General features: G+C 42.1%; 1 protein-coding gene across 8 annotated transcripts; it reads right to left on the bottom strand.

Moving 5' to 3' along the window:
- Positions 1-1,517: 1,517 nt before the first annotated feature.
- SIRT3 (sirtuin 3) lies at positions 1,518-19,869 on the bottom strand. 8 transcript variants are annotated; one of them, XR_008845270.1, is made up of 8 exons: positions 14,804-15,317; positions 14,629-14,731; positions 10,506-10,646; positions 8,430-8,662; positions 7,928-8,028; positions 5,173-5,334; positions 2,500-2,609; positions 1,518-2,416 (listed from the first exon to the last, which is right to left on the bottom strand). XR_008845270.1 is itself a non-coding variant. In XM_056526806.1 (8 exons), exons 3-7 carry the CDS (start codon positions 10,550-10,552, stop codon positions 2,501-2,503), a joined length of 744 nt encoding a protein of 247 aa, XP_056382781.1. In that variant the 5' UTR covers positions 10,553-10,646; positions 14,629-14,731; positions 19,676-19,869; the 3' UTR covers positions 1,518-2,416; position 2,500. The 8 variants fall into 8 exon arrangements, 7 of the variants coding, with proteins under 7 accessions (XP_056382781.1, XP_056382783.1, XP_056382784.1 ...); XM_056526806.1 differs by lacking the exon at positions 14,804-15,317 and adding an exon at positions 19,676-19,869 and having other exon boundaries at positions 2,500-2,701; XM_056526808.1 differs by lacking the exon at positions 14,804-15,317 and adding an exon at positions 18,500-18,518 and having other exon boundaries at positions 2,500-2,701.
- Positions 19,870-20,018: the final 149 nt, after the last annotated feature.

Raw genomic sequence — 20,018 nt, 5'->3', positions numbered from 1 at the left:
GTGGGTATATGTGGCAAAAACTGTGGTTTTGGTCTTGAGGTGAAAGAAAAAAAAGGGCTGGAAATCTAAGGGGTATGGCTTGCGGGGTGGGGGGGCATTTATGGCTTTCAGGCTGGACCAACACACTCAGGAAATGTAGAGCAGAGCTTGTGGAGTAAGGTACCAGAAGTCCAATAGACTTGCATGGGACTTTAGACAAAAACCCTGACCCTCACAAATGGGGGTGGGTTAGGGTAAATTTAAAGGGGTACTCCCGTGGAAAACTTTTTTTTTTTTTTTTTTTTTTAAATCAACTGGTGCCTGAAAGTTTTACAAATCTTTTTATCACTTCTACTAAGAAATCTTAATCCTTCCAGTACTTTTTAGGGGCTGTATACTAAAGAGAAATCCAAAAAGGAAATGCATTTCCTCTGATGTCCTGGCCACAATGCTCTCTGCTGACCTCAGCTGTCCATTTTAGGAACTGTCCAGAGCTGCATATGTTTGCTATGGGGATTTTCTCCTGCTCTGGACAGTTCCTAAAATGGACAGAGATGTCAGCAGAAAGCACTGTAGTCATGACATCAGAGGAAATGCATTTCTTTTTTTGATTTCTCTTTAGTATACAGCCCCTAAAAAGTACTGGAACAATTAAGATTTTTTTAATAGAAGTTATTTACAAATCTGTTTAACTTTCTGGCAGCAGTGGATTTAAAAAAAAAAAAAAAGTTTTCCACAGTTTTAACTATCCTATATTTTAGTTGACCTATAAGTAACACGTGTGCCAAGTTTTATCAAAATATCTACAGCCACTTAAAAGTGATGTTGGAACATAAATACACACACAGACAATTGACATAACGTAAGATAGAAAGTACCACAGCACTCAAGTTCTGCAGGTAAAAAATCGGGGTTCAATAAGGACAGAAAGTAGTCAGAAATAGTGCCAGTAAGGGCATGTTCACACGGCTCATATCAAGGCTGATTTGGACAAGGAATCCGTGCAAATTTTTAGGCCCAAGTCATCTTGTTCCCGCATGGAAATCCAACTACCATGTATTGAAACCTTTCATTGTCTACAGCAGTGTTTCCCAACCAGGGTTCCTCCAGCTGTTGCAAAACTACAACTCCCAGCATGTGTGACAGCAACTGGAGGCACCATGGTTGGAAAACACTGGTCTGCAGAGTGCTAAAAAAATCCATACACTTTTTAAAAACAGCGCCACTGATTGTTTTAGGCTGAAAAAGAGTATTGTCACTTATTCTTGTGTTTTCACATGGAATTGAGGCCAATTTCTCCCAGCTGAAAAAATTTTGATGTCAATCTGCATCAAAAACCGCACAAATTGTAAAGGTATGCCACAGAAATAAATGACAAAAAAATAGCATTTTACCTCTTAGAGGTGTACTCCAAGAAAATATCCAAATCCCGAATCCACAGGCTAAGTTTCTGATAGCGAGGAGTCTGACCGCTGAGAACCCCACGATATCCTGTATCCTGCCCCCCCCCCCCTCATATATTATAGCCCAATGAGAAAACCAACTAGTCAATTCCTTCTTTGGGTAGAATTGATAGCACGACGGACCAGTCCATATGATAATATCATTGACAATAAAACACTACAAAATTCACAAGTTTATTGTAAAAAGTGCATTTGTGCATTTTACATTTAAATGATATGTATTTGAGGTAAAAGTTGCAGAACTCACCAGTAAGTCACAGTATGAAGGTAAGTGCACAGAGGCTTAACTCGAATTGAAAATTCTGGGCCCTTTACCTGGGAGTCTTCTTATCTGGCAGAGGAGCCATTGGACCCCCTCAGACACCAGGTTTCTATTGTGCATCCCTATAGCTTGGCCCCTGTTTGATCTTCTATATCGTTGTATTAACATAATGGATTCAACTACATCTCTCCATCTCACAACAATGGCCCTCATTTACTTAGAAAATCGGGTTGTAAGTCTATGTTGCTTTCTTACCCGATTGCTTTTTTCCCCTGGTATTTATTATTATGTCGCATCTTGTTTGTCGCACGTGGGTTTTGTTGGTTTTGGTTTCCAACTCCTCTGAGCTGTCGGGAAAAATCCACAACAATTCAACAAATTCGGAAACCTTTATAAATACGTGGGAAAGCTCAGAAATGTCGGGCTACGCCCCTTTTTCGGGTTTGGTAGAATCCACATCGGGTCCGTCGGGAAAAAATGTCGCATCGTGTCGCAGACTGGCGCATGATGTCTGCGACATGGCGCGGACAAAGATGCGACAAAAAAACCCGACAAAAGAAGTCGGGTTTAGAATAGTAAATGAGGGCCAATGTCTGCAGCTTAAACGACTTCCCTTGTCTGTATATATATTTGATGTATCTAATAAACACTATATAACAGGTGTCATGGTGTCTGCTCATAGATGAAGGTCTTTATTGGCATTGTCAGGGTTCTGCAATGGAAAGAAGACGACAGACATTAATATTATGAATGATTTGTGCTGTAAATGTTAAGCCATGCACTAAAATGACTTACCTTAATTTTTTTCTAGCTCCTCCAATTCACCATCCCATCCCAATAGTTGTACAAGGTGCTTCACCCCTCTAGTGACGTCTCCTAGCTCCAACACATTGAGCCCATCTGATCTGTCAAGAAAAGGTCCCACGGGGTCTCGATTGATAAGGACTCGGGGTGTAGAGCTCCTAACTGCATACACTAAACTGGCAAAGGGTTCCACCTACAAAACCATATATATATACACAATGCTTCTGAAATGCTTTCAGATCCTTTTACATTTTCACATGGTTATGTTAAGGTCTCGTTATAAAACTCAAAAATATTTTCCGCTCAATACCCCATAATGACAACGTTTTTGCAAATCTATTAAAAAGGAAAAACTTAAATTTTACATAGACAAAAGTATTCAAACCCTTTGCTGTGACACTTAGAATTTCGCTCTGGGGGCCTCCCACATTGATCATCTTAGAGATTAATCTACACCTTAGAGTCACCAGTGGGAAATTCAGCCTTAAAGGGGTTCTCCAGCATAAGGTGATATTAGTATGTACCTGGCAGACAATAATGGACATGCTTAGGAAGGATCTGCGCATGTCCTGGGGCTGAATGGCTATGTTGTGAGATTACATAACACTGTGGCTAGCTTTTTGTGAACTGGTATTTCCTGTTTGACTTTGCTTTTTTTTTACTACAAATCCCACAATTCTATTTTCCTCCTTCCCACACATAAGCCACCCCACCCATTGAAACATAAATGAGCTGCAGACCTGTCGTTTTCAATCAGGGGGCCTCCAGCTGTTGCATTAGTTGCAGATTGATCCCTCCACCCATTGAAGCAGACAGGTTCCCTGTCATCAGCTGACTAGTGAGTCAGGTCTCGGCCACATTGCAAGCTGGGAAAAATCTAAGACCACAGTCATTTTGTATGCTGGTAAAAATAAATAGTGGGGTGAAAATCACTGAAGAATTGTGAGAAAACCGTCACACACAGGTACAGACACTATATAATGAACTACACTAACTTTACAGCCCCTGTAGCATAGTAAAATAAAAAAAATTCCCGGAATACCCCTTTAAGGTGAAGCAAAGCTCTGGAGAAGAGTACAAAACAATTACTGATGCAATGAAAGTTTCCAAGAGCACACTGGCCTCAATAATCCTTAAATGGAAGGAGATTTAAACAGCCAGGACTCTTCCTAGAGCTACCCACCAAACTAAGTAATTGGGTGAGAATGGCATTGGTAAGAGAGGTGACCAAAAACCCAATGGCTGAGCTCCAAAGATCCTGTGTGCAGATGAGAGGGACTTCCAGAAGGTCAACCATCACTGTAGCACTCTACAATTTGGGCTTTATAGCAAAGTGGCCAGAAAGAAGCCTTTCCTCAGTAAAAGCTACATGAAAGCCTGCCTGCAGTTTGCAAAAATGCACCTGATGGACTCTCAGAGTATAAAAACAAGATTCTCTGGTCTGATGAAATAAAAAATGACCTTTTTGGTCTCAATTCTAAGCATCGTGTCTGTTCCCATTTCAGTGCTGAATACTTATGTTGATGCAATGTCTTTCCTTTTCAATAAGTTAGCAAAGATTTCTAACATTCTATTTTCACTTTGCCCTATTGAGGAATTAGAAGCAGAATGATGAGAGGAAAACATGACTTTTTCACACACACATATATATATATATATATATATATATATATATATATATATATATACATACATACATACATATATTTTTTTTCTATTAACATTAGCTTCATTACAATACCTACATGCACATGTATGCCAACAGTCCCGAGTTTTATGATACAAAACAGAAAACTGGGACGTAAAGGGGCGGAGTTTTGCAAACCCCATACAAAAGTTGGCTGTTTAGGACATTCCTATGGCAGGCCAAATATTCATACACATAGTTAAAGGTGTACTCCGCTGCTCAGCATTTGGTAGAAACTGTTCCGAATGCTGGGACAGACGCTGGGAACTCGTGACGTCATAGCCCGCCCCCTCATGACATCACGCCCTGCCCCCTCAATGCAAGTCTATTGAAGGGGGCGTGATGGCCGTCACGCCCCCTCCCATAGACTTCCATTGAGGGGGCGGGGTGTGACATCATGAGGGGGCGTGGCTATGATGTCACAAGCTCCTGGCTCCAGCTCCAGAATTTGGAATTGTTTGTTCCAAACGCTGAGCAGTGGAGTACACTTTTAAGTCACCGTATGTCATTGACTGTCTTGCAATATTCTGTGGCAGTATTTCCTAGCCTATCGACCTCCAGCTGTTGCAAAAAGCATATTAAGACTACATTCACAATATGGAATTTTACTCAGGAATTCAGTTCGGAAATTCTGCTGCAATTGAAGTATCCATCTGGAATATCTCTGGGTGGATATTCCATAGTGTGGCTATAGCCCTGGAGTTGTAGTCTTGCAACAGCTGGAGGGCCACAGGTTAAGGGACACTTCTCTATGTGGTGTGAATGTTCTCCCTGAACTTAATATCTTCACACTCTCCAAAATGGTGTTTATATGGATAGCATACTTTGTGCGCACCTAGTGCAATCCACCATTAGAATCACTAAATTTACTGTGAAGCACTACATTGTATGTTGCCTAGCCATTTACATACAAACATTTTAGACCATTGTGCAACTGAATTAAACAAGTTATTATACTTTTCTTTTGTCAGTATGACCTCAAGTGATGTGCCCATGACAAACAGGAGATCCGCCCTGGGAAAATCAGTTAGGTGGAGGAAAAACCGCGCAGGTAGTTGCTCTCCAAAAAATACAATGTCTGGTTTTATGAGACCACCACAAGATGAGCAGCGAGGAATGTCAGACTTCATTACAGCGTCCTAGAAAACAAAAAAAAACAAAAAAATACTTTTTTACCATTTTGCATGGAAATGTTTCCAGTATATTGGGTCTGGAGGCTTCATGGTGGATGTTTGTGCCTACAAAAGACTTAAATAATAATACAAAAGTGCTAGTCTATATCTGTCTACCTATAGAAGAATTATCATTGAACTGCAATCTTTGAGCTTGGACTCCAATATTGTTGAGTGGATTAGGCAGTGGCTGAGGGACAGACAACAGAGGGTTGTAGTTAAAGGGTACCTTTCATCAAAAAAAAACTTTTGATATATTATAGATTAATGTATGCAGAATAACTTTCCAATAGCATGTTATTAAAAAATATACTTGTTTCTATTTAATTTTCCACTTTGAAAAAATGACCACTAGGGGTCTCCCTACCAGTCCTTTTTTATAGATTTCAGTCTCATGCTGGAATCCTAAATCTCAGACTGCAGCCGGGACACAGACAAGCTCAGCACTGCTCCCTGGCTGAAATCTATATAAAAGGATTGGTAGGGAAACCCCTAGTGGTCATTTTTTCAAATTGGAAAATTAAATAGAAAGAAGCATCTTTTTTAATAACATGCTAGTGGAAAGTTATTCTGCATACATTAATCTATAATATATCAAAAGTTTTTTTGATGAAAGGTACCCTTTAATGGAGAATATTCAGAGCAAGGTCTTGTTACCAGTGGGGACCTCAGGGATCTGTACTGAGACCCATTTTGTTTCATATTTTTATTATATTTTTAACACAGAAGGTCTTCATAGGAAGGTTTTTTTTTTTTTTTTCTGATGACACAAAGATCTGTAACAGGGTTGACAACTGACATTTAATGTGGATAAGTGCAAGATAATGCACCTGGGATATAAAAACCCAAGGGCAGAATATAAAATAGGTGACACCATCCTAACCTCAGTATCTGAGGAAAGGATTCAGGGGTCATTATTTCAGAAGACTTAAAGGTAGGCAGACAATGTCATAGAGCAGGGGGAAATGCTAGCAGAATGCTTGGGTGTATAGGGAGAGGTATTAGCAGTAGAAGTAGGGAAGTGCTCATGGGTGTATAGGGAGAGGTATTACCAGTATAAGGAGGGAAGTGCTCATGGGTGTATAGGGAGAGGTATTACCAGTATAAGGAGGGAAGTGCTCATGGGTGTATAGGGAGAGGTATTACCAGTATAAGGAGGGAAGTGCTCATGGGTGTATAGGTTAGAGAGGGAAGTGCTCATGCCGCTTTACAGAACACTGGTGAGACCTCACTTGGTGTATTGTGCGCAGTACTGGAGACTGTGGGGGAGATTTATCAAAACCTGTGCAGAGGAAGAGTGGTGCAGTTGCCCATAGCAACCAATCAGATTGCTCCTTTCATTTTCCACAGGCCTCTTTAGAGGCCTGTGGAAAATGAAAGAAGCAATCTGATTGGTTGCTATGGGCAACTGCACCACTCTTCCTCTGCACAGGTTTTGATAAATCTCCCCCTGTATCTCCAAAAGGATATAGACTGAAAAAAGTTCTGAGAAGAGCTACTAAACTAGTAAACGGACTGCAGGATAAAACTTACCAGAAAAGGTTAAAAGGACCTTAACATGTATAGTTTGGAAGAAAGATGAGACAGAGGGGATATGATAGAACTTTTTTACATATAAAGGGAATCAACTTGGTAAAGGAAAAGAATATATATTTTTTTTACCACAATAGGACATAGCTTTATAGGGAAAAGGGGCAAAGGTTAATGCAGTAATATCAGGAAGTGTTACTTTACTTAGACTGGGTTCACACCACATTTTTGCAATACTGTATCAGGTTTTTGATCAAAACTGATTCCTCAAAACCTGACTAAACTGTATCAAAATGTGTGTACAAATTTTTATCCATTACGGTTTGAAAAATGATGTCCAGTTGCATCCGTTTTTCAAGAAAAAAAACTGATAGGTTTTTAACTTTTCATTCCATTATGAATAAGTTTCACTTGTTTGATTGAAATTCCAAGAAAAGAAAAACTGCAAAGTCAGAAGCCGTATGGTGAAAACCGGATGGAACCGTACCCACATACAGTTCTGTACGGTTCCCATTGACTCCCATGTAAAAAAAAAAAAAAAACACATACGTTTCAATACGGATTTTCACCCGTACCAAAAACTGTAGTAGGCTACGGTTTTTGATACGGGACAAAATTGTACAGGATACGAAACTGACACAACCGGATGCATCATTTGGCATATGGTTTTCAATGGAGAGTCAATGCATACGGTTTTCAATACGGTTCCGTATGGTTTTCAAATTCAAAACGTATACGGAAACTGTAGTGCAAAAACGTGGTGTGAACCCAGCCTTAGAATGTAGTAGATGCATGGAACAGCCTTCCTGAAGAAGTGGTAGCTGTAAATACAGTGAAGGAGTGCATAGGATAGGCATAAGGCTATCCTTCATATAAGATATTGGGCTTACTAGATGGGTCGAATGGTTCTTATCTTCTGACACATTCTATGTTTCTATGCTACCTAGTATGAATTCAGTCCTAAAATGTGTGAACCAGTAAGGACATAACTTAAAAAACGTACATTGTCCAACCATTCATGACTACTTACACAGAAGTTTTCTCCAGGGTACTCTTTAAGGCACATGGTGCAGGTGGATGAAGCAAATGTACCATGAGCTTCTACCAACTTCTCAGCGGGAATCCCTGCAGCTGAAACACAAAATCTGAGATGAAGAACAAATAAAGGAGTACTCAGCCCACACACATCTTATCCCCTATCCAAACGACCTCACGAGGGGGAATGGTGTGATGTCACGTCTCCACGCGTGGAAATTCAGCATCCTAAACATACTGTTTAGAATGCCGGGTGCTGCACGGACATCGCGGGGGGTCCCAGCAGTAGGAACCCCCGTGATCAGACATCTTATCCCCTATCCTTTGGATAGGGGATAAGATGTCTGTGGGTGAAATACCCCTTTAATCACCAGTGACAGACATATTTTGTCAAAGTCATTTACTCAGCCCTCCAGATCACTCACAATTAGGGGATCCCACATTACCTTTTCATGGATTAGTTTGGTTGATTAACTAGTAAATTTACAGCTACCTACCTCTCTCCAGTCCATCAATGTTCTGCGTGTAGAGACGAAGCAATAATCCTTTGTCGTGAAGAAGGCGCAGGAAATAATGTGCTGAATTGGGATGATGGCGCCCAGGTAGCAGCTCTTGGGAAAGGCGTAAAAAGGGTTTGGGGTCATGTAAAAAGTAGCTTAGATCAAATATAGCTTCCGGATAGGGGAGGGAATATTCCTGCAGTTTACTGTACAGTCCATTAGTAGGTGACCTGGAGCAAGAAAAGAACAAGTAACTTTCAGAGCAGATGCATCTTAGGTCACCTGAAATATAAATGCAATGGATGTGTATGTTAGAGCATTAGAGTGCGGTATATTTTGTAGAATCTAATGTCCAAACCACATGCAATAAATTCCATAGGGGAGATCAAAATCTGTGCAACCGAAGAGTGGACCAGTTGCCCATAACAACCAATCAGATAGCTTCTTTTGCTTTTTAGAGGCCCCTTTATAACCCCTTCCAGACTCACTTTCGGACCTTTGGCCTTAAGGACTCAGCCCATATTTGTGTTTTCATTTTTTCCTCCTCTTCTTTTAAAATCCATAACTCTTTCAGTTTCCCTCCCTACAGACCCATATTAGGGTTTGTTTGTTTTTCGCGCGACCATCTGTACTTTGTAATGACACCTTTTATTTTAACATACAAATGTACTGCAAAACCCAAAAATTATTATTTGTGGGCGGAAATTTTAAGAAAACTGCAATTTAGGAAATTTTTGGGTGTTTTGTTTTTACACAGTGCACTTTCTGGTAAAAAAATAATCCATTATATTCTGTAGGTTAATGCAATTAAAACAATACCCAAATTTATATAGTTTTTCAAATATTGTACTACTTTAATAAATTGCAAACTTTATTTAAAAATTGGTATGCATAAAATTGTCCTTTTCTGACCCCTATAACTTTTTTATTTTTCCATATACAGGGATGTATGAGGGCTCAATTTTTGTTTCGTGATCTGAAGTTTTTGTTGGTACAATTTTTGTTTTGATGGGACTTTTTGATCGCTTTTGATAAATTTTTCTCTGATATATGATGCAATTAAAAATCAGTATTTTTGGTGTTCATAAACAATATATTCTAGTAGTTTGGACATTTACGTTGATACCAAATATGTAAAAAAAAAAAAAGGTAAGGGGACCCTCCTCCTCCATTTTACCTTACCGAACCCTCTTTTGAGCTACCGCAGATTTTTACTTTCACTTTACACGCTGTGATCATTGCCGATATATAAAGGGTTAAATGCAGGGCAGTGGCGGGTTTGCCACTGCCTGGCATAAGCAGTGAGTGTCTGCCCACTGATGGTAGCCAACACTCACTGCTCTGAAGCAAATGCAGCTCCTGTGCTCACTTCAAAGACATTTAAGGCATTGGGGCATACAGGTACGCCCTGCGTCCTTAAAGGGGTACTCTGGTGAAAACCTTTTTTCTTTTAAATCAACTGGTGCCAGAAAGTTAAACATATTTGTAAATTACTTCTATTAAAAATCTTAATCCTTCCATTACTTATTAGCTGCTGAATGCTACAGAGGAAATTCCTTTCTTTTTGGAACACTGATGACATCACGAGCACAGTGCTCTCTGCTGACATCTCTGTCCATTTTAGCAACCATGCATAGCAGATGTATGCTAAGGGCAGCATGATGGCTTAGTGGTTAGCTGGGGCCTTGGGTTCAAATCCCACTAAGGACAACAATATATAAATAAATAAATAAATAAAGACTTATTATAATAACGTCAGCAGAGAGCACTGTGCTCGTGATGTCATCAGAGAGCATTCCAAAAAGAAAAGAATTTCCTCTGTAGTATTCAGCAGCTAATAAGTACAGGAAGGATTAAGATTTTTTTATAGAAGTAATTTACAAATCTGTTTAACTTTCCAGAGCCAGTTGATTTAAAAGAAAAAAGGTTATCACCGGAGTACCCCTTTAAGTACCAGGGGACAAGGGTGGTTAAAAATAAATGAAGCAATCTGATTGGTTGCTATAGGCAACTGCTCCATTTTTACTCTGTACAGGTTTTGATAAATCTTTCCCAATATGTTGTTACATTTACCTGAAATCTGGTATCCCACTGTCTGTGCTAATGCCAGCCCCAGCCATGACTAATATATGGCGGTAGGAGCCCTTCTTTATTTTTTCAGCCACATCAACAAGGGACAGAGCGCTGCTCTTAGTGCTATAAACTAGCACCTGGCTGTGACAAAGGAAATAAAATGAAATGAATAATAATATATTTCATATCACATACATTTGATTTTAATAAGTTCCACTTAATGTACTATGAATACACAGTCTCTATTTCAGATAATTGCCCCAGTCCTGTTCTGACAAGCAGTCAACAATTTAGCTTTTCCCTTGCCTTATAGTTAAAGCTGCTTCTAGGAAAGCTGGGTGCAAACAACCACTACACCCTACAAAAGGGCTGTCATCAAGCTTTCCTAGACTGCTGTTTGGTAAATCTACAGCCCATGCTTTGATCCACAATACAGTGCCCAATCCATATCATGTCCGATACCACTGTGCCAAACTGATCCCATGGATTTATAACTAGAACTATCAGGTTCCACTGAAGTGTCAGATGGGATCTGTGACAGAGCCTCCAATATAGAGATCAATATAGCGTAATAGATGCACTATACCATTGTCATTATACAAAACCTTTGACATGTTGCAGAGACTAGTCAACTGTTTTGATTATTTGGGTTTTGAGTGTTCAGACCCCCACTGATCTCTAGATGCAGCTTCATTCATTCTCTATGGGAGCCCCCAGGGACAGCCAAGTGCTGTACTTGGTTATCTCAAGCAACTTCCATAGAAAATTAATGGTGCAGCAGCGAATGTGGCCATTTTGTTGTTGTTCTGCTGCTATGATGGAAAAATAACAGAAGTGTGAACACAACCTAAGCCCCAGGGTTAGTATTTGAAGGAAGAAACAGGAAAGTTGCACCATATCCTGCATGGTGTCTCTTGGGAACCACTTTTTTTTTTTTTAAAGGTGTTTAGCATGTTCTTAAGGGTTTATTCACGTGACAGTGTGGTGTCCCAGCACCAATAGAGGTCTGGCCTCGCCAGCGCCACATACACACAGGATCCCCATCAGCACCCTCAAATCCTACCATCCATGAGAAGTACATTGTACAGGGTGGGCCATTTATATGGATACAACTTAATAAAATGGGAATGGTTGGTGATATTAACTTCCTGTTTGTGGCACATTAGTATATGTGAGGGGGGAAACTTTTCAAGATGGGTGGTGACCATGGTGGCCATTTTGAAGTCGGCCATTTTGAATCCAACTTTTGTTTTTTCAATAGGAAGAAGGTCATGTGACACATCAAACTTATTGGGAATTTCACAAGAAAAACAATGATGTGCTTGGTTTTAACATAACTTTATTCTTTTATGAGTTATTTACAAGTTTCTGACCACTTATAAAATGTGTTCAATGTGCTGCCCATTGTGTTGGATTGTCAATGCAACCCTCTTCTCCCAATCTTCACACACTGATAGCAACACCGCAGGAGAAATGCTAGCACAGGCTTCCAGTATCCGTAGTTTCAGGTGCTGCACATCTCGTATCTTCAAAGCATAGACAATTGCCTTCAGATGACCCAAAAGATAAAAGTCTAAGGGGGTCAGATCGGGAGACCTCAAGGCCACTGGATATGCGAAATTGCTACATGATGATGTGTTTCCCTCTTTATGCACTGAAGCTGGCACGTTCCCTGAGTTTTTCCAGCAAGATGGTGCACCACCACATGATGGGTGTGAGGTCCGAGCATTCCTAGATGAGCAGTTTCTTGGAAAGTGGATTGGTTGTCGTGGGCCAGTTGAATGGCCCCCAAGGTCTCCCGATCTGACCCCCTTAGACTTTTATCTTTGGGGTCATCTGAAGGCAATTGTCTATGCTGTGAAAATACGAGATGTGCAGCACCTGAAACTACAGATACTGGAAGCCTGTGCTAGCATTTCTTCTGCGGTGTTGCTATCAGTGTGTGAAGAGTGGGAGAAGAGGGTTGCATTGACAATTCAACACAATGGGCAGCACATTGAACACATTTTATAAGTGGTCAGAAACTTGTAAATAACTCATGAAAGAATAAAGTTACGTTAAAACCAAGCACATCATTGTTTTTCTTGTGAAATTCCCAATAAGTTTGATGTGTCACATGACCCTCTTCCTAATGAAAAAACAAAAGTTGGATTCAAAATGGCCGACTTCAAAATGGCCGCCATGGTCACCACCCATCTTGAAAAGTTTTCCCCCTCACATATACTAATGTGCCACAAACAGGAAGTTAATATCACCAACCATTCCCATTTTATTAAGGTGTATCCATATAAATGTCCCACCCTGTATATTTGGACCTGAGGAAGGTACTTTATGTGTGCCAAAACACGTTGTCCGTATGTCAAAAAATAAATAAATGTATTGTCCTGTGCTGGCCTGAGTTTATCCGTTGTGTGACAACCCTCTGAGCAGCGCCTCCAAGACCATTCTTTTTTTTTTCCTGGTATTTGCTATTTTCTGCTGACCCCCCACAAGGGAGCCCAGATCCGGTCCGAGTGCGGTAGCCATCTTTATACCTACCCAACTCTTACTCATACCTACCTCTGTGAGCCATGACCCCACGAGCTGTGGCGCAGAGTCAATACACCAAATTAGGTGAGTATATCACTCAGGTGTGGTGGAGGGTCACACGAAAGCTGATATACACTACTAGGGAGCACCCCCTGTTTTCTCTTTTTATCTCTCCCAATACTGTGTGTCTCACCTAAAGCCAGCTGTACGTGTATTACCATCAACCAGCTCAGTAAAGACAATTATCCGTAACCTGACATTTGTGTGTTCATTTACTCCTCATGTCTGGCCCAGGAGAAGCTCCAACTTCGGACCATGTATAGGATAACGGTGCCCTGGCATCACAAAGTGATCAGATATTCTTACTAACACCCCGTGGACACCACAGCAGTATCCTGCACATATTTAAAGGAGAAATACGGCACTAAACATTTGACTCCAATAGTGCCCGGGCTGCAAAAACTAAAAAAATAAAAACTTTAACTCACCTTCCTACATTCCCCTATTGCATTGGTATCAGAGTCCCGTTCCTCCGGTGCTGCTCGGGTCCCTGCTTTTTAGGCTCAGGACGTCACACTAGGGTCAGCGAATCGCTTGCCGCAGCATTGTCCCGCCTCGGCCGGTGATAAGCTCAGCTCACTGTCATGTAAGGAGCCCGGGCAGCAGGGAGAAGATGGGGCCCGGGCTCCTTACATGACGTGCGCTCAGTCTATCACTGGCCGAGGCGGGACATCGCTGAGGCCGGCGATACGCTGACTGCAGTATGATGTGCCGAGCCTAAGTAGAGGGACCCAAGCAGCGCCGGGGGAACCGGGCGCTGATACTGGAGCAACGGGGGAACGTAGGAAGGTGAGTTAAAGTTTTTTTTTTTTTTTTTTGCAGCCTGGGCATTATTGGAGTTAAAAGTTTAGCACCACATTTCTCCTTTAAATGCACAGGATTTGATGCTACAGATTTGAAGCTGTGTTCAATCATTTAGTTTACATTGAAATCTGTAGCTTCAAATTCTGCACATTAACCCCTAAAGGGGTTATAATGCAATAGAAAAACTGAGCAAATTTCTTCCAAAAGAAGAAATTAGCTCAGTTGTGTGTGGTTTTACAACTTGTCTCCATTCACTTCAATGGAACTGAGCTGCAATACCACAGACAACCTTAGGACGGGTGTGGCGCTGATTTCGGAAGAAATCGCCTCTGTTTTTCTTATCCTGGATAACCCTTTTCAATAAAGACTCTATTGCTATATACTGTGTACATACGTGTGTTATGATGTGTCACCTATACCGCCCCCCTTAGAGGTATCTCACTATGGATTCAACGTTGTGTGGCTGGCGTGGTCCGTTTAGGTCATCAGTATGGACAATGTCGTCATACTAGTCCAGTATTTCCCAACCAGTGTGCCTCCAGCTGTTGCAAAACTACAACTCCCAGCATGCCCGGACAGCCAACGGCTGTCCGGGCACGCTGGGAGTTGTAGTTCTGCAACAGCTGGGGCCACACTTTATGGAAAACACTGTACTTGTCAAAACAGAGGGGGATACAGAAAGTGGTGTATATGGAAAGTATATTGCTATATTACTGTGTGTGCCACTTACCGTCGATATACATTAAATCCAGACGTGCAGCCAGTCAATGGTGATATTCTATTCCTACCAGTACGTGGCAGCAGCTGATATGGGTTTACATGGATCCTTCGCCCTGAATGAAAGAGTTAAAGAATGGGAAGGCGGTAGCAGAACAACATGAAGACATTGCATAGGAAATCCTTACCTATCGCTAGTTGTAATGATGTTGCGGTCACCAGAACCATTTTCTTAAAAGATGGTTGGTAGGAAACACCTAGTAAAGCCATTTCTTAACGCCAAGACTGTATGGATACTACACAATGCAATATATAGATCTCTTCTCTCTAAATATATATACGTATATTGTGGTGCCCAGGTATGAGCGCCTGCGGGTGACACTACATCAGTTACTGCTGGGTAAGCCTGTGCTGGTATCTGACATAGGGTTAGGACATGTATGTGTGTATAAAGTTGTTTCCTATACTGGGCTGTGTCTGTCAGCCACCTGGGTCCTCCCCATTGTGCGCTCCCACCAATAGGCTCCCATTAGGGTCAGTGCGGTGGGGGCGAACCCAGCTGCCAGCTCTAACCTTGACACTGCACCCTCGGTAGATTAACCTCTATGCTGCTGGAAGGAAACAACTAGATGGAGAACCGTCATAAGTTCTGGACACCTTCTTGGGCTATCCTAGCACTAAAAAACAGACATAAACACTCCTATATGTTCAATGCTCTCCCTAAACACAAAGAACAAAAGAGCTATCTTATTATGGGGGTGCTGTTAGGGTGCAGTGTTTTAGTCGAGGGCAGTGTTTTCCAAACCGTGTGCCTCTAACAGTTGCAAAACTACAACTCCCAGCATGCCCGGACAGCCTTCGGCTGTCCGGGCATGCTGGGTGTTGTAGTTGTGCAACAGCTAGAGGCACACTGTTGGGAAAACTGTGGTTTAGGGCTACACAGCACATGGCCAAAGATCACTGTTAGAGATGAGTGAACTTACAGTAAATTCGATTCGTCACAAACTTCTCGGCTCGGCAGTTGATGACTTATCCTGCGTAGATTAGTTCAGCCTTCAGGTGCTCCGGTGGGCTGGAAAAGGTGGATACAGTCCTAGGAAAGAGTCTCCTAGGACTGTATCCACCTTTTCCAGCCCATCGGAGCACCTGAAAGCTGAACTAATTTACGCAGGAAAAGTCATCAACTGCCGAGCCGTGACGAATCAAGTTCGTGACGAATCAAATTTACTGTAAGTTCGCTCATCTCTAATCACTGTGTCACAATCGGGCTGCAACCACTACTGAAAATCTGAACTTTTCCTATGGTCAGTGGGAGATCATGGCCTCTTGGGTGTCACAGTGTGAATCCATCTGGCTTCCTTTACCCCCTTAAAGGGGTACTCCGCCCCTGGCATCTTATCCCCTATCCAAAGGATAGGGGATAAGATGTTAGATCGCCGCGGTCCCGCTGCTGGGGACCCCGAGGATCGCCGCTGCGGCACCCCACCATCATTACTGCACAGAGCGAGTTCGCTCTGTGCGTAATGACGGGCGATACAGGGACCGGAGCAGCGTGACGTCATGGCTCCGCCCCTCATGACATCACGGCCCGCCCCCTTAATGCAAGTCTTTGGCAGGGGGCGTGACGACCGCCACGCCCCCTCCCATAGACTTGTATTGACGGGGGCGAGCCGTGATGTCATGAGGGGCGGAGCCGTGACGTAACGATGCTCCGGCCCCTGTATTGCCCGTCATTACGTGCAGAGCGATCTCGCTCTGCGCAGTAATGATAGCGGGGTGCTGCAGCAGCGATCCCCGGGGTCCCCAGCAGCGGGACCCCGGCGATCTGACATCTTATCCCCTATCCTTTGGATAGGGGAAAAGATGTATAGGGGTGGAGTACCCCTTTAAGGACTCAGCGTTTTTCAGTTTTTGCATCTTCGTTTACCTTACCTTTTAAAAATCATAACCCTTCAAATTTTCCACCTTAAAAGCCATATTATGGCTTATTGTTTGCACCACCAATTCTACTTTGCAGTGACATCAGTCATTTTACCCAAAAATCCACGTCAGAATGGAAAAAAAATCATTGTGCAACAAAATTGAAGAAAAAACTTAATTTTATAACTTTTGGGGGCTTCCGTTTCTACGCAGTGCATTTTTCGGTAGAAATGACACCTTAACTTTATTCTGTAGGTCCATACGGTTAAAATGATACCCAACTTATATAGGTTTGATTTTGTCGTACTACTACATGCAGGAAAATGTATAGGTCTAAAAATGTCTTCTTCTGACCCCTATAACTTTTTTATTTTTCTGCGTACAGGGCGGTATGAGGGCGCATTTTTTGCACCATGATCGACCATTTTTGTTTTGATCTGACTTTTTGATCGCTTTTTATTCATTTTTTAATGGTATAATAAGTGACCAAAAATATGTTATTTTGGACCTTGGAATTTTTTTTATGTGTACACCATTGACCGTGCGGTTGAATTAATGATATATTTTTATAGTTCGGACATTTACGCACGCGGCGATACCACAAATGTTTATTTTTATGTTTATTTACACAGTTTTTTTTTTTTATGGGAAAAGGGGGGTGATTCAGACTTTTATTAGGGAAGGGGTTAATAAAAGTCAATCGCCGATCGGACACCGAGGAGGCAGGTAGGGATCCGCCCGTGTCTTGTAAGCTGTTCGGGACGCTGCGATTTCATCGTGGTGGTCCTGAACAGCTTGACTGAGCTACCGCGATACTTTCAGTTTCACTTCAGACGCGGCGGTCAACTTTGATCGCCGCATCTGAAGAGTTAATACAGGGCATCACCACGATCAGTGATGTCCTGTATTAGCCGCGGGTCCCGGCTGTTGATGGCCGCCGGGCTCGACCCGATATGACACGGGGTCCGGCAATCACAAATTATGGACACCGGATGATGCACAACTGATGCACATTTGGCATCAGTTGTGGCAATTTTCACCCAGTTCCGCCGAAGCCGGATGCTGCATATGGGTACATTCCCACACGGCGTATTTGCTGCTGCGTATTTTATTTTCTCTGTTGAAGTCAATGGGTAGGAAAATACGCAGCACCAAATACGCAGCAAATACGCAGCAAAATACGCCGTGTTGGAACGTACCCTTAATGTAACTCTAGCCTAAGATTGAGGAAGTGCAACAAAGTAATCTTTGGCAGCTGCAGAACCCCAGTGTCACAGCCAAATTCGAAGTGTAACACAAGCCTTAAAGGGTTATCTAGGCGTACTCTAACCTGATCTGACATCTGGTGTGGAGAAGTGTAACTGAATAAAAAAAGAAGCCATACTTATCCCAATCCTCTGCCGCTGCCGCGCTGATGCTACCGATCCCCAGTCCTGTCAGATGTGGTAGATTAGTAGTTTTAAAACAGCTGTAGATCCACACTATGGACACTAAGAGGAAGATTTATCATTGTTTTGCTGTGCAAAGTCCTTTTTTTGTGTGTGTGTGTTTTTTTGGGCTGTTTTTTGCTGACCAAATGTATTAAGAAGGCCCACAGACTTTAATAAATATTGTGCAAATTTAAATTCACCTCACAAACGGCTGTGAGCCGCCAATTTGGAAGTTTTCTTTAGTTTTCCCTCAGACTTAGTTGCCTGTGCTCCGTACAGAAGGTGCTGTCATAGCAAGATGCCCCACGTGCAAGTGTTTAATGTTAAAACACTTGCACTGCCTGTCTTATTTTTTTACTTTGTGTATGTTGCGGGTCCTTTTCTGTCTATTTACCCTCAGACAGAGTTGGCCCTGCATAATCACCAACTGTTCAATAACATAACACCTGACGTGCCCCAAGTTGGAATAACAGAGAGCGGTTGCGTCTGTCTGTTAAGGCACATGGTCCAACCTTCAGACTAAACGCAGCTTACCTGTTACCAAGCTGTCTACCCCGCAGTGTTTTCAACACCTAGGCCAGTGTTTCTCCACCAGTGTGCCTCCAGCTGTTGCAAAACCTCAACTCCCAGCATGCCCGGACAACCAAAGCATGCTGGAAGTTGTAGTTTTGCAACAGCTGAAGGCACACTGGTTAGGAAACACTGGCCTAGGCCATTGTGGCTAGGATTGTCACCGCTCCCTGGTCTCAAAACTTAGGGCTCTCACTTTGCGCTCTCCAGTTTGTTAGGTATTCGACAATTTAAGGCGATTTGGCTAACAGAGCAACCCAAATACATGAATACTCTCTCACGCTGGTTGTGGTGTCTCCAGCTGTTGCCAAATGTGAAATAAAATCCAGCATGATATTAGCTTGTTTGGCATATCCTAATGGTATGTAATAATCTCTATTAATATATTGATATTTGGTTAAGAATAATGTTAGATGTTCTGATTGGGTCACACCATCCTTTTTGGTGCTTAGGGGGAGATTTATCAAAATCAGTCCAGAGGAAAAGTTGCTGAGTTGCCCATAGCATCCAATCAGATGGCTACTTTCATATTTTACAAGGCCTCTGAAAAATAAAAGACGTGATCTGATTGGTTGCTATGGGCAATTTAGCAACATTTCCTTTGGACAGGTTTAAATAAATCTCCCCCAAATTCAGTTCTTCTTTGATTTTGATTACTCTATTAGAATAGATGACTCCTTACTAAATAACTGGGGTCTGACATTTTCTTAAGCCAAGTTGGTAATGGTCTACATTTGCAGTGTATTTAACATGGTTGCCCAAAATATTTGCGCTTTTTAAATACTGTCCACTGCATGGGTAACTGCACAGCCCTGCAACCCACAGCCAGTTATTCCAAAAACGTCTATTTCAAAATGGTGCAAGATCACAACATTTGCGCAAATTGCGCCTTTTTACAACAAAAAAAATTATGGGAACAGCTTGATAAATCTCCCCCTACTGCCCTATATATGGGTCAGAGTTCCCCACCAGGGTGCCTCCAGCTGTTGCAAAACTACAACTTTCAGCATACCTGAACATCCAATGACTGTCTGGGCATGCTGAGAGTTGTAGTTTTCCAACAGTTTGAGACAAACTGGTTGGGAAACGCTGATATAGGCTCTGATATTGCTATGGGGTCAATAGACTAGAGATCCCAACCTGTGGTGGTCCGGCTGTAGTAACACTACAACTCCCAGTATGCCTTGACAAGCCTGGGACTTTGAGGGCATGTTGGGAGTTTTTCCCGCTTGGACGCCAATAATGGTAAATGGTTCTTGTTGTCGGTAAGGCTGCTTTCACACTATGAAAAGTACCCGTTATATAACACCCGTTATAAAATAGCGGCCGATCGCGGGGTTAAACCGCCATTAGAAAATCCTTAACATATGTTAGAAAATAGCCGTTTTAACCCGTTATCGCCCGTTATTCATAACGGGCGTTATTTTGTGACGGGAGATTGATCGGAAGAAATAGCGCATGCACCATTTCTCCTGTTACTATC

The sequence above is a fragment of the Hyla sarda genome, chromosome 6 (genome assembly GCF_029499605.1).
Source record: "Hyla sarda isolate aHylSar1 chromosome 6, aHylSar1.hap1, whole genome shotgun sequence".
In the NCBI taxonomy this organism is placed as follows: Eukaryota; Metazoa; Chordata; class Amphibia; order Anura; family Hylidae; genus Hyla; species Hyla sarda.
This window is presented reverse-complemented; position numbering and strand designations above follow the sequence as displayed.